This window comes from Podarcis liolepis (genome assembly GCF_965112155.1).
Source record: "Podarcis liolepis genome assembly, chromosome: 2".
NCBI lineage: Eukaryota > Metazoa > Chordata > Lepidosauria > Squamata > Lacertidae > Podarcis > Podarcis liolepis.
Window position 1 is genome coordinate 89,549,881 of NC_139555.1, and position 15,054 is coordinate 89,564,934.

At 40.6% G+C, this 15,054-nt stretch overlaps 1 protein-coding gene across 2 annotated transcripts in view; it reads left to right on the top strand.

Moving 5' to 3' along the window:
- Positions 1-14,274, top strand: part of RAD18 (RAD18 E3 ubiquitin protein ligase) — a 109,379-nt gene extending 95,105 nt beyond the window's left edge. For both annotated transcript variants that reach the window (XM_083492731.1, XM_083492732.1), the window contains one exon: positions 13,792-14,274. In XM_083492731.1, the coding sequence (XP_083348857.1) occupies positions 13,792-13,885 (94 nt within the window). In that variant the 3' untranslated portion in view covers positions 13,886-14,274. The remainder of the gene's footprint in view (positions 1-13,791) is intronic.
- Positions 14,275-15,054: the final 780 nt, after the last annotated feature.

The window sequence follows — 15,054 nt, forward strand, 5'->3', positions numbered from 1 at the left end:
TCTAAGTGCAATAACATCACTTGGGAGGTAGTTTGCTCAACACCAAATTAGGCAGAAAGCATGCGTAAAACTTAAATTGCTTTTGCTTTTCCCATTGTGTGGCAGAAATGTTCTTTTGTAGAATAATCATTTTGATCCAATCTGCTCTAGTATGACGCAGAATGCAGCACCCTTATTCAAGGATATTAAGGGATGGGGTGGTTTCAAGAGAGAACGCAAATGAGGGTTTTGCATCCGAGACCATATTAACAAATGTTAATCCTCCGAGGAAATAATTACTTCTTTCAGCAGCAATTTAAGTCATTCTACAAGAATATGTAAGATGGCTGCACTGTAATCCCATGTGGGTTTAATCAGAAGTAAATCCCACTGTGTTTAATGGGGCTTACTCCCAGGTAAGTATGCATAGGATGAAGCCTCAGTCTGTATAGGAGGTGAATAGTTTTGTTCATTAACTACGGTGGATGCTACTCTCTTGCCCAGGTAAAGTCTCCCATTCAGGCAGCTTGCAGTGTCGAACCTGGTTCACTAATATAACTACTTTCTGTGTCTCTAGACCAGTGGTTCCCAAACCTTTCCAGTAATATGGACCACTTTTCTGCCCATTGTAGCAATTGGAATGTGCTGTGCTAGATGCTGTATAATCTTTAATTGCATTTTTACAGACATGCCGCAGATCACCTGAATGAATCTTGGATCACAGTTTGCAAACCTCTGTTCTAGACCATGCCAGTTGGCCTATTGAAAAGATCAGTGTGGATATACAGTTTAGATCAGCCTTCTTCAACCTGGTGTGTTCCAGATGTATGATGGGGCTATATAGCTTACAACATCTGTAGAGCTCCATGTTGAGAAAGTCTGGTTTAGATGAGTTCTTGGTCATTTCTTTTCTCCACTTCTTTATGCTTTAATATTTACAATGTCAAAAGAAGTTTCAGAGGTGGCCGCAATGTTCTGCCCACCCTCACGACTGAGAGTTTGTGAGCTTGTGATGCACAGTTGGCCATGGCGAGAAAGCTGTGAAAATTGCTTTTCCAAAACAAGAGGCAGAGCTTTTCCTCCCTTTCCAGTTGTTACTGCGTGGAGTGCTCCTTCTCTGAATTGCTGTTAAGTGGAATCTCTGGAGGAGAGCAATGCATTTAGTATATTAATATGTTTTACTGGAACTACCTGCTGGAAGCAGCACCACGTGATCCATTATTTCTTTGTGAATGACCTGCAGAGGTGGCTGAACTCAGTTTATAGTTGAAAAATCTTTTTTTTAAAAAAATTATAACTGGAAAGAACCATAACATTTTATTTGGATGGCCACGGGACTTAAAAAAAGATAAAATTACACAACAATTTTACTTTAAAATACACGAAGACTAAAAACAGCGATAGTAATAGAGTGACATTTTTAGCACAAATTTAGAACAGTATTTTTCAGTTTGCATATGCAGAGGCATAGGAAGGGGATGTTGGGGGACGGACCGCCCTGGGTGTCATCGCTGAGGGGGGTGACATTTGCCTCACTGCCCATCCGCGACTCCCAAGCCTACCCCGAGCTGTTGGGGGAAGGGGGGAGCTGCGCCGCTTTGCCTTCATTTTGACAGCTCGGGGGAGACTTGGGTGTTGTGGGTGGCTGACGCACCTGCAGGTGACATTCGACATGCCACCTGCCTGCAACTCCCAATCCTACCCTGAGTCATCAATGTGTGTAAAAGGTAAAGGTAAAGGGACCCCTGACCATTAGGTCCAGTCGTGGCTGACTCTTGCGTACTCTCTTCATTATTCTGTGTTTATAAGGTTTTTATAATCCAGTGGCCCCTCCCGAACCTAGCTTTCCTAGTTCTTCCCTCTCCTAGCTCGCCACCAAAGCCCCTAGCCCTGCTCTTTACCCTTCCTTTACTTCAGACCACCTCGCTTCCGCTAAAGGCACCCACCTGATCTTTCCTTCCTCGTTGTGCCTTCTGTGCTCCTAGGCTCAACACTCCTACTCCCTTTGCCAAGAACCTGCTGGAGTTGTGTCAGCAGCTTCCCTTTTCTTCTGCTGACAGCCTCGCCTTGAGTCTTCCCCTCCCATGTTTTGCCTCTTTTCCACTTCTGGTCTGCCCAGCTCCTTACCTACTTAAAGGGGCAGCAGAGAGATTTAGTGCTGTGTGCTGCAATCTTCGGACAGTCCTGTTTTTCTGTAGCTGGGCTACTCAGATTCTTAGATTTTTGGCTGAGGAGATTCATTGCCTGCCTGACATTTGCAGGTTTCTTTCAAGACTTAGGAGAACGGAAGGGGTTTTTTATGATGTGATAGCACCCATGGCAGTATCAAGACTATCACTGGATTAGTATGGTGAGGGGGAATTCATACAAGTCTCTGTTTTACTAGTCTTTAAGGTGAATCATTAAATCCCCAAATTATAGTTAATCCCCACCCCAGAGCACTTAAGAAACCAGGTAATGAAATCTTAAATACTGAAACAAAACAAAAGAATTTAAATTTACACATTTATAAGAATATGAAATTCTAAATTGTCAATCCCACAGGCTGGTGGATGGGTAGGATTCAAAATATTTGTTATGTTGTTCTGTGCATTTGTAAAGCATGCTTCTCTGCTCAGTGATGTTTATGTAAAACCAGTTTTTTTAAAAAAAATATTTCTGGCTTCTTAATATGCTAAAGTAATCTCCACATAATTTTTTTCCTTGCCATGAAAAATGCTCAGTGGATGCTTTCTTGGAAAAAGCAAATGAAACTGTGCCATTGGAATAATGTTCAATCAAGTTAGTTTGTTTTTTTTTTTAAAAAAAAAAAAGTTGGAGTAGAAAATCAATTGTCTTATTTTTCTCCAAACATCACATTCAGATACAGAATCAGTTACCTTTACCATCTATCCATGCTATATGTCAAAAATTATTTTTAGCTTTATTGATTTGATGTCAGACATGATCTCCCTTGGTGGGGGGGGGGGGATAATCTTAGATCCGAATTTTTTGGCTGCTGTTGTGACTTACGTAAGCAAAATGCTGGAGTGGGTTGGTAGTTCGACAAGCACAAAAGATGCCAGTAAATTGAACACAGTAGGCAAATGTCTTGTTTGCTTGGCTCCAGACCCTTGGAATGAGCGCGAATGCAGACCAAAAATAGAGGAAGTTTTGAGGAGAGCAGTTTCTAGTTTAAGCATTAAAGAAGAGTTTAAGAGCTGCAAAAGAGTGCATTTCTTTGAAGGCCTACAGTACACTGTCAAACTGTGATTCCAGTTTGGATTCCAACTGCTAGCCTTGAATAATTCCAGTAAGTAGCCCTGCATCTCTCTTTAATAGCCAACTTCATATGTCTATCACAATGATAAGGAAATTGAAGGCAGGGAAACGGTTGCATGATTTTGTCACATGGACTGGCATTTTGCCCCCTTACAGCTGTGGTAACCCACATACCTCCCTCCTGACGTTGGACCCCACCAGCTGCAGCCAGCATGGCCAGTGGCCAAGGATCAGAGGAGATGTAGCCTCACAAAATCTAGAGGACAACACATGCGCTGCCCCATCCTTTCTATGCATGGGCTGTGGCTTCTATTCTCTGCCACTTTTCTCCTTGTTCAGTTGCCTTAGAGCCCCCATCTTTTCTTTTTTTTAAGTTAGCAAAAGGTAACTGCATTCTTGATTGGCATGTTTTGCTCCCCCTGTCTGCTCCCATAGGTACACTTGTTTGGAGTACTTCTTTGTTACTGGATTAAACCACTAATTTAATCCAGTTTCAGAACTTGATCGCCATCAACTGTAAGCAGATGCAAAAATTTTGTTTTGCTAGAGGGGCACACACAGAACACAAAACTTAGGCTTTATTCCTGTGGCTGTGCTAAGAGATGAAATGCCTGTTATCTGAAAACACAGTTTTTGAAGGATCCATGACATCCTGGCCATCAGCAGGGGCCCAAGGGCTAATGGGTGGCTTCCTCTCAGGAAGGACATCAATGGTAAGAATATTAGCCTGGCTGCCATCCATTGGCCAGAGAAGGAACAGCAGCAGGGAGCTTGATTCCCCCACCCTTCCAGAAAGAACATTTGACCCCAGCAACCAGTCTCCCTGGGACCTCTGAGCTGGATTCTGGCATTAGCCAGAGCGCTGAGGGCTGACAGAAGACTAAGCACATGCAGGAAGGCCCACCTGACTAGATCATGATGCTGATGTTATGTAGCTTCAAGCACAGGCACCTGAATTTGTTTGCTTTCTTCCCCCTTTCCATTACTTTCTCCCTTTCTCTTTATTAGATTGTGATCTCGTGGGCAGGGACTATTTTAACTGTTAATCTTGGTCAGAGCTTAGAAAATGCCCTGTGCTTTAGAAGACGGTGGCAGTGTTGTTGGTGATGAAACTGGATTTTCTCCCTGACCTTTCTGTCCTTCCACCTAATTTCCTAAAAATGAAAATCCCAGAGGCTGCAGGAAAGCCTCCAAAAATCCTCTTGTGTAAAAAATAAATATAATAAAAACCCTAATATTTTCTATATATCAGTCTAGCGTGCATGATACTTCCAGACTGTACCAGACTGGATACATGAATAATATCTGGATGGCGTCAGTGCACAATTGCTCGAAAACCCCCAAGGCAGAATATGCAATTAAAAAGTAATATTGAGTTTATTTTAAAGGAAATCTGGGTCCCTTTGGCATCAAGACATAAAGGAAGCAAATAGTTCTAAAACTTGTAAAAAGAATAAGAAAGCAGAACATTTCACAAATCTTTAGGCAAATGCTTCTCTTCACTGTCTGGAGCAAGGTGTTATGCCCAGAAGGCTCCACAAAAAGTGCTTGTTACAAACATTTTCAAACCGGTGTGTGTTAAATAGATGACTGCCATTGCACCCAGAGGCAGTTCTAGAGTCGGAGCAAAGAAACCAAGAGAAGCAGGTAGTAGTAAGCGGAAGTGGAAAATCCCTCTTGATTCTTTCCAGATCCTTCAATAGATGCAAGTTATCCAGTAGGTAGAAGTCCCAGGTAATCTAGATTAGATCCTGCATGCAAAACTAAGCTTCCAAAAGCTATATCGGAAAAGCCAACATCATTCTTAGTTCTCCACACCTCATTGCAAAAAAAAAGGGGGGGGGGATTCTAACAGTTAGTTAGCTTGAGGGAATGCTCCATACCTTGTAGACAAAGATTGCAATGCATTCATCTAAAGCACTCACAGGACATAAGAACATGAGAAGAGCCTACTGGATCAGGCCAGTGATCCGCTGAGTAAAGTAAGCATCCTGTTCTTACAGTGGAAAATGTCTTGCAGGGCACTCAAAGCTGCATTATCATAATGCAAGTAATAGGATGAAATGGGTGAGAATCTGAGGATTGTTACAGTTTTGATTAGTTGGATTTTATGCCCTGTCTTTGTCAGTATGTAAATTGGTTACATGGGACTCCTTTCGGAATAAACAGCTATCTTGTACCCACCCACCCTATTTTCTACTTCTTCTTTTGTAAACCATGCAAAGTTTTAAAATCAACAAAGAACGCTCCTTAAGTTTGCCATCTTTGTCTTCAGATTGGCCTTCATTCTGATCTTCGTTGGTGGCATAGGGGAAGATAGCTGTCCAGTGTGACTTCAACTTTTGTACTTTGCTTCCTCCCCAAGTCTTACCATGAATATTTTCCAGAATCCATTATTCTTTCCTAACCTACCTGCTATGATCTCCTTGGACCTGATTCCCATGTAGTTAGTCTGTTTCTCTAGTGCAGGGTATCCAAGATGGTGCCCCCCTGTTGTTGGACTATAACTCCCATCAGCCCCATCCAGCATAGCTAATGGTCAGGGATGATGGGAATTGTAGTCAACAAGTTCTGGAGGGCACCATGTTAGTTATCCTTGCTCTCTAGTGGATAGAAGGGCAGTGGATTTATGGAAGGTTTAATTTAGTTGGTGCAGGGTTTGTGTTTGTTTTAGTGACATTTGAAAAATCCTATTGTTAGACTTATTTTTACATCATTTGATTTTGCTGTGTTGTAAATTTCAGGGCTGGGCACATCAAGGAATTTAAATGCATACATTTTGAGATTTTCCAGGCCATACAATTTATCATCAATTGAATAAAATGAAAATGTGAATCAAATGAAAAATGCTCATCAGATAGCTGTGTGTTTTTCATTTATTTAACCATCAGCCAGGTTTTTATTTCAAGGATGCATTCCTTGGTAAAATTAAAATCCCAACAAAATTGATTCTTGGAATTGTTTTTTCTTTGCTGCTAGTAAAAATAAGAAACAAAAATAAAAACCGTGACTCACAAACAATGGGAAATGTTCAGACATTGAAACTGAAATGTAATGGTTTTGGGAACAGAATTATTCAGAGATATTCAGAAAACTCAGCTAAAGCAAGCATTTCATTGTAAAGCTTCTGGTAGTTTTGCTACAATGCTTAAATACTACTTTCCAGTTCAGTAGTAGCTGAAATTCTACCAGACTTTTGCTTATATGAAAGATAACCCTTTGTTTTGGAGGATAGTTGTAGCTACATGAAGTATGCATGTGTGTGCTTCTTGGATTGTTATGGATTTGCCTTGTAAGGTTTTCCTATGGTTCTCTCTCTTTCTCTTTCTCTCTCTTCCTCTTTCTCCCCCACCAAAAGAAGCAACCCACCTATTTGCTAATGCAACATGTTTTAGTGCGAATATTTTAGCTTTCAGCAGTCATTTTTAGATAACAGCTTATTTTGTAAGTAGTTCATCAAACAACTTGTGTTTCTACTAAAGGCAATTTATAATTTTACTTTGATGACACATTTTACTTTGACAGCTAAGCTAGCAGCAATAACAGAAGTCCCTTTTTTGTGTATAAAAAAAACATTCCAGCTATTCTGTAGACTCTAGTGGATGTAGTAGCAGTGCCATGTTTTTTCTTGTTACTATAGCTTCCTTTGTTAGGCAGAACTGAGAGACAGACCTAAAGGACCTTTGCGATACATTTTGATATGTCAGGGGGAAGATTATCCACTATACACTGGTTTGTTGTCTCATGAAAGATTTCAGGATCCATTCAAATGTGACATGACGAATCCTGGTGGGTGCAGGATTGGTGCACATATAACATTTTCCATCTCTGTGACTAATCAGAATTTGAAATGCAATTCAAACTGGGTTCAAAACACTGTCTGCAAGGTTAGTCCTGGTGATGCTGAAGTAGGACAGAATTTGCACGGGGTAACCACAACCTGGAAGATGATCCTGACCTGCTAAGACCTGGGGTGAGTTTTTTTTCTTGGGGAGCTCAGTGTGCTTAAGTCTTTTATTTATTTTCATCAGCCGAAGATCCAGTTTTATTGGCATACTTTGTATTTAAGAGCTGAAGGACATTCAGAGTGGTCTGGATCCACAGTCTGGGATAAAGAAAATCATTGTTATAAATTTAAAGAAAAGCAAGGAGCTTCTCAAGAGAGGGAATTCTGGTGTCCCGGAGCAGCCACCAAGAAGGCCCTCTCCTGTATCTCCAACAAGCATGAATGTGAGGGTCCCATGCTCTAAATCATTGGTCTTCATCAGGTGGTCATGACTTTTTCCCAGTGGTTGTCACAAAGGGTTTTAGAAGTTACAGCAAGCCATTGGCATAAAAAATAAAGAAGGAAGAAAGTTTGAAATAACTTAAAATGAAGAGAGATTGGTTTCCTTATAAAAGAATTGTACGTTCTTTGCAGGGGCAAAGATGCAGGCTGTAGAAATCTATTTTTCATTCACTTGCATGTTTTTCTTCTTGAGCTGGGAGCCATTCTGAGCTACCTGCTTCTTTCAGGAAGCAGAGGGAGAGACATGTTATTTCCATTGTGTAAAATGGGCTTTTGCTGATGCTGTGGTTCTGTTCAAATAAATAACATGATAGTTCTGTCACCATAAGAAAGCACTTGCAGATCTCTTGAAAAGGAGGATTGCATGAATGGCTTGAAGATCCTCTACAGGTATACACAGAATGCCTTCCTTTCCCTCTAACCTGTGACTAATTTAATTTGCTCAAAGTTCTTGTGTCTATTGATTTCCATAGAACTCGCACCGACTCACATCCTAACTTTTTATTTATTTTAAAAAAATCACACTTATTAGCACATCAGCAATTATATATTTCATTAGTAGAGCATTTGCATCGCTTATTTTAGCTGAGCAACTTTTGTAGCAAAGTTTGATGCATCTTTTGAGTTCTTGTTAGTACTGATCTTCCACTGCTTCACATGTTTATCCAAGCTATGCACCAAGGTGTACAACAGCTCTCCTCTAGCACAAAACAGCAAATTTATTTTTCAGTTCTGATTTGGGGAAATGCCATGTTTAGACTTTCAGATCAGCGATTTCTGTTTTCTGTCCAATTTTTATTGTCTTGTTCAATTACTGTCGTGCAGTTGAAGAAGCAACCATGTGCTAGGAATTAGTGACCATAAAGGAAGACATTCCTTCTGGGATTCTGCATAGTTAGTGCTTTACGTGTTAATTTGATGTGATCCAGTCTGGCACAGCTACGCTGGATGTCTGCGCAACCTTTGGCAGTAGAACTAAGATGATGTATAAACTGTGATGTTGGATTCCTGGAAACTGGCTTGCAGATTTAAGAAGTCGTCTCACTTAGGAATAAGTGGCATACATTTCACAATCATTTTTCTGGTGTATAACAACAACAACAACACTCTATATTTCTGTGCAAATATAATTTTCTCCTAGTTCATTGAGTAAAATGTTGAACTTCAGCTCCAGTATGGAAACATGCAGTTTAATGGCGAGCAAAATGAAAGCATTTTGTGTGTAAAAACTGTTCTTATAAAATAATAGTTAGCAATGAGAGGAATCATATGGTGGAGCTTGTGAGTCCATAGTTGCCTGTCCACTTGGTAACAGGGAAATGATAGTAATCTCAGGGACTGTTAAGTTTCTTTGAATAAGGTTCTCTTTCTCTAGTGTAAGTGCACTTCATGGCTCTCTTGGCTGTTATAGCTCTGCAATCGGTTTCAATTATTTGATAAGGAAGTTATTTTTGGGAAACTTTGTTTATTCACTTCAGACTGTCAGATGAGCACAAGGACACCTACCATCAGAGGTGAAACCATCAATTAACATTTTGAAACCCCACTTAATAAACTAATACTAAAAAAGGAAAAAAAGCACACTGCAGTAATAAAATTATATAGAAACACAAGACAGCTAAAACCAATTCAATATATCAGTCATTTCAAATCCAAAAGGAACTTAAAAAAGGCTATTAAAAAGGGGATGGGGCAGACCTCTCTTGGGAGGGAGTTCCCAGAAAGACTCCCAGCATTACTGTACAGAATGTGAGACCAGATATGCCATGGAATTGCTCGTGCTTCATTGGGTCCACACAATTGCCTCTTCCAGATTACTTACCAAAGTTGTTGCTAATGCTGCCATCTTATTCTTTATTCAATTATATACCACTTAATTGTCAAGGTGGCTTCTAAGTGGCATACAAGCATAAAAACCAGTTACAAAAGACACATAATTGCAATGCGCAATGAAATAATTTCATCCAAACATCAAAATAAACATGCACATAGAAAACGTACAAGAAAACAAGCCAGCTGAAACATTGAGTTTCAGAGTTAAAGCAGCAATGAAAACAAAGCATGTCAGGAGATCAGGGGAATGCTTGCCTAAGCAGTTGGGTCTCCAAAAGCTGATGGAGCATCAATATGGGAAGCCTGCTTTGGGTCACCAGGCTGTGGCAGAGCTAACTGGGTTCTATGTGGTGATCTCAACATCCTTACCTGGCAATGGAAAAGAAGAGAAGAGTGGAACAGGTCCAGTTTTTTCCCAACAGTGCCTGCAGATGAACCACCCCCACTGCTTCAAGCACCTTTCCTAAAAAGGGGAGGGTATTAGCACCTGGGTGGTAGTTGTCAAATATCTTCAGGAAGGTTCCTTTTCCAGGAGCACGTGCACCATTGCTTCTTTCAAAGTGGTGCAGACCAGCCCCTCACTCAGTGATACTTGGCCACCTGATGAGCCCACTCTGTCAGCTTCTCTGCCTTGTACGAACAAGCCGGAAGGGGCAGGGGTTGAGGGAGCAAGTAGTGGGATGGATAGGCAAAAGAGCCTCATTCACATCATCAGGTCCCAGTCATTAGAATGGCTACTGACCTGATCTCCGTAACCATTTGCATCTAGAGTACCTCCGGTTATTGGTATGTTCCCTAGCAGCTTGTTCTCAACAACCTTGAATGCATTGAAGGAAAGGTGAGATACAAATGAGACATAAAAGGAAGAACAGATATTTGAAAGAACTTTGCCTGAGGCCATTGAAAGTGGCAGCTGAGCTACATGGTCTTTTATTCTGGCATATAATCAAGTAGCTCCCTGTGTCACGGGGAGGAGCCAGAGCTAAATGATAGCACATGTATCGAACATGTACGAAGTCCAACATCTCTAATTAAAGTGCCCTTGAAAAGCAGGATCTGGAAAGACCGCTCTCTGAGACTTAAAAGAAGGTAGTCACCATGGTGCCTTCTAGATACACTGTTGAACTACAACTCCCATAAGCCTTAGCCACAATCAGCAAAGGTTTGGGATGATAGGAGTTGTAGTCCAGGAACAACTGGAGAGGACAACTACTGAGACTGTTGCCTTTCAGAGTACATTGCCACTGACCTGGTGCAGGTTATCCCATGGGCTAAGGCAGATCAAGAGTTGCAGGACCATGGATAGCTCCAAGGAAGCAATGTGCTCCAATGAAGGTTGAGAGCAGACTGAGCATTTTAAAGCATTTCCTCCACTCTTTGTGGTAACCTAGATTCTTAAAGCGCCAACCCTTTGACTTGAAGATTAGCACTCCTCCCCCTGTTGCATTCTGTAACCTCACACCTGACCCAGTGAGGCACCGTGGGATGTGTTTACTTCCTCAGGCTCAGGGAAAGGCACCCATGAGGGCCCTGGTGATATGGCAGGTTGCTGAAGAGGCCAGAGACCATCTTGGATGTGAGTCCTGGAAGACCTCTTCCCTGCCTTGCAGGCCTTTTCCACCTGGCCTGGGAAGGCAGGACCCTGACTGACTCCAGCTACAAAAACCTGAGGCTACTGAACTCTTGAACTGGGATATTGTTCAGGGTGTGCTTTTTTGGCTGTTATTCATTTTTGTAACTTTATGTTAGATATTATTATATATAATATGTGGAAATTGTTTATTTTGCTTCTGTACTTTTGATGTTTTGTTTGTTGATCTCTCTGACATTTCTTAAGTTCCTAGATTTTTTTCATGTAAGCTTTCTTGATCACGGTTTGAACTATAGAAAGGTGACATGCAAATAAAATTATGTATGCCTACATACATACATACATGCATGTTGTAGGTTCCTGTCAGTTGGCTTTAGGCTCAGGGGTTTCCAAGAGTAAACTCGGAGCCTTGGGCCTGTTCCAGTTCCTTAGCTGCAGACTCTGAGTCTGGTTGAACATTGAACCATATTGGAAGGGCCTTAACTCCCTCTAGAAGCCTGTCTGGAGTTCAAGATCTTTTTCACAGCCCCGCCACCTTCACAGGCACATTTGGTGAGGACATGAAAGAGGACCTCCTTGGGGACTGCTCTCAGATTGTGGAACTCCATTCCACAGCAGGCTAGGCTGGCCCAGGCTTTGCTTTCATTTCACTGGCAGGCCACTAATGGGCTGTTGTGACAAGGTCTTCTTGAGAGTGGGTGTTGCACTTGTGGGTGTGGGTGTGCACTTTGAGGGTTTTCAGTGGTGTTTTTAATAGGGTTACTTATTTAATTGCTTTTCAAAAAATATTTGTGTGTTTTAGTTGTATCTGTTTTCATTTATGCTGTGAGCTGCCTTGGGTCCTGTGCTGAGAGAAAGGAAAGATATTTATTAAATAAACAATTAGATGCTGAACTCTGTGGCTGTGGCACCTAGGCAAGATGGACCACCAGCGCAACTCAGTATAAGGTAGTTCTGTAGGTCTACTGAAAGCATGAGGCTTTCACTTGCTGTGAAGGTGCACTGGAAATTTAAAAGCCCTGTAAGTTATATACTTTGAGTATAGAAAATAATTCAGGGGTGAGGAACCCTTTTCAGCAAAGGCCTCATTTCCCTCACAGTCAGCCTTCCAGGCATCTCATGCCAGTGAAAATCAAGCACCTTGTTGGATGTGACTCTTAATTTTCTACAGTAGGCTACGTTCTAGCCATGAAAATGTCAAAGGTTTCTACAGACGCCTGCCTACCTATCTCTTTAGCCAGTTAAGAAAGAGACATTATCATAGTTCTAGGGCACATTCCAGTCAGGTGAAAGCAGTCAAGGAAGGCATGGTGCAGGATTGGTGAGCTCTGTGGCCTGAGAAGAGCGGGCCGGGCCTGGCAATAGTACTATGGGCCAGGTAGAATAGTGGGCCTCATGTTCCCTGCGCCTTAAATAAATGAATATAATACATTTCAAAATGACAGCACTATAGCAGACCGTGTATAGATTTTTGGGCTTTGATCAATATACCCTTTTATCTTTTTAAATTCCCCCTCAGCATTCACTCCTGTTGTCTTCTGACTTTGCAATAGTAGCCTTTATTTATAGTAGCACTTTACATTTTGAAATCTGAGGTTTTTATCCTACCATGGGAGAAAATGTAATTACCTTTTCTGACTGAGCAGAAATTCCTTTTCAAATTAAATGTTACGAGATGTCACTAGTATATTTATGTAATATTAAAAGGGGAAGCCGTTTCCCCATAAGGCCCTGTATCTGTGCTTGCCCATTTCTGATCCTCATTATCACGGTTAACATTTCCACTTCTTCAACATTTTACCATTTTCTTAACCTTTCAGATTATTATTTTTTTAATGCATTTATCTGATCTTCTTGTAACTTTGTTCCTGTCTTTTCGACACATTACTGATTAGCACTGGGACCATACGTTGTATCCAACTCAGTTCTACTCTCTGAGTAGACCCATAGCAGTCAACGGACCTCAGTTAGTCCAGACTTTTAATTTTAATGTGTCTGCTGTGATTAACGTTGGATACAACTTTACATGTGCTGGACTGCAGGAGACTGAAAGCATCTGTAGATTTTGAGTTTTCTCTCTCCCCCCCCCTCCGTATATTATATATTCAGATTACTGTTAATGTTTGAAAAGACACAGCATGAGGTTAGGGCATAAGCTTTTATTGCTTAAGGCTATTTTGTTCAAATCCCCACTTTGTTCACCTATTTCCAGCTGCTTGTCCGGAACCATTGTTGGGAAAGCCAAAAGATACAATACTGGCTGCATGACTCCCGTCAGGCACCCTCAAAATTGTTGTATTGTTCATTAGGACAAACTCATCATCTCCATTATAAACCAACCACATGTGGTTCCTCTCCTACATCAGTATAGATGGCTTAATAAGGCCTGCAGAGTCATATAATAAAGAAATTGAATGTTAAAAAATTTGTACAAAAAGATCTCTTTGGGTATTAACTTTTGAGACAGAGGGGTTGCTCAGTTCTCCCTGATTTAGTCTTAAAAATCAGAACTGGATGTCCTTCAATAATGAATGCTTTAGCTAAACTCAAGTATGTGAATTTGATTTTTGTAATAAATATCTGAGCTGCATGCAGGAGGCCGGATTAGAGAATCCTGAGTGGTTTCTTCTGACCTTTGGCTATGTTAATATTGCCTTATTTTAATCAGCCTTTGCCCATAATGTAGATGCGATAAGCTGAAGATGGGGAGAAATTCTTTTTGATCTTTACAGAGACTACACTGTATTTATGACTCATAAGTCTTAAGATAACTACTATCCATTTCTGTTACATTCAGTTTTAAGATTAATTTTTTTCTCTTTTTTTCTTTTTCTTTTAGCAACAGTTTCCCAGATAAGAAAATGACCAAGCAAAAATCAGAACAGTCTAGAAGCAGCTTATTACTGCCTAAGCATAAGCGAAGAAAAGAATAGCTAAGTTCCTGGATACTACTTGCATTAAGAAAACTTCTAAAATATAACATACTTGTATAGGTAATCTTATCTATCCTGCTTTTCATATACCTGCATCATTTGCCACCCATCACCCCTTTGTTCCATAATACCTGGGACTCACTTTCCCACACACATCTTCAACCTGCTTAGGCCTGGTATGAGCAATTGCACTAAAGAAAATCTTGGGGATAGTTTGCAAAGTTACAACAAAGTGATGGATCTGTCACTGCCTGATTTATCAGCCATAAGATTCCAGTCAAATTTCATTACTGATGAGATCTAGAGATTTGGCTTAAACAAACCTCATTTTTTGAAAAAAGAGTACATACGTTTTGCCAACTTTTGTGGCGGTTTTAATATGCATAAAACATGATGGTTGTGGAAAAAATAACATTAAAAAACCTCATACAGTATATATATATATATATTTACAAGAGGTCGTTTATTTGGCATTCTGTAGCACTAGAGCACTTAATGCTAGCTTGCTTCTGAGATGTACTACAAACTAATAAAATGTAAAACAAAAAACCACAACCTTCTTTATTTTTCTCTCCAGTGTGTGTAAAATCTTTCTTTACTGCTTGTGGTATGGTTCCCTTGAGTCATTGGAGACATTCCACCCACCTTTCTCATACATGTCCGCAGCATACCTCATTTTGGTGAGGTCCACCACCTACAACTTGCATTTTTGCTGACTCTCCTTTTCATTTGAAAAATGCTCTTGTAAGCCCAGGTTTTTTAAAAATCCATTCCTGGATTTGGCATGAGAACAACATAAATGCGAAATGAGGCCATGTATGCTTTTTTCTTCTAACAAACAATCTCCTTTACACTTTTCCTAAGCCATCTATTTCATAAATGTGACTGCTACAACACAGCTGTTGGGGTTTCCCCCCCCCCAAAAAAAAAAAATTTGCACTTGAGTACAAATAATACTTTGGGCATAGTTCACTATATTTCTGCAGACTAAATAAAAATAAAGCAACTATTAGTATTTGAAGCCCTTCCTATTCTGAAGAATGACACACCAACAACAACCAGCTCAGTTTGGAGTAGGCAGAGGTGCTTTTGGCTAATGGTCTACCAGCTCAGAGAAGAGAATCCAACCTGTTCCTTATAGGTTTGCACTTCTCTTTAAAGGCCATGCT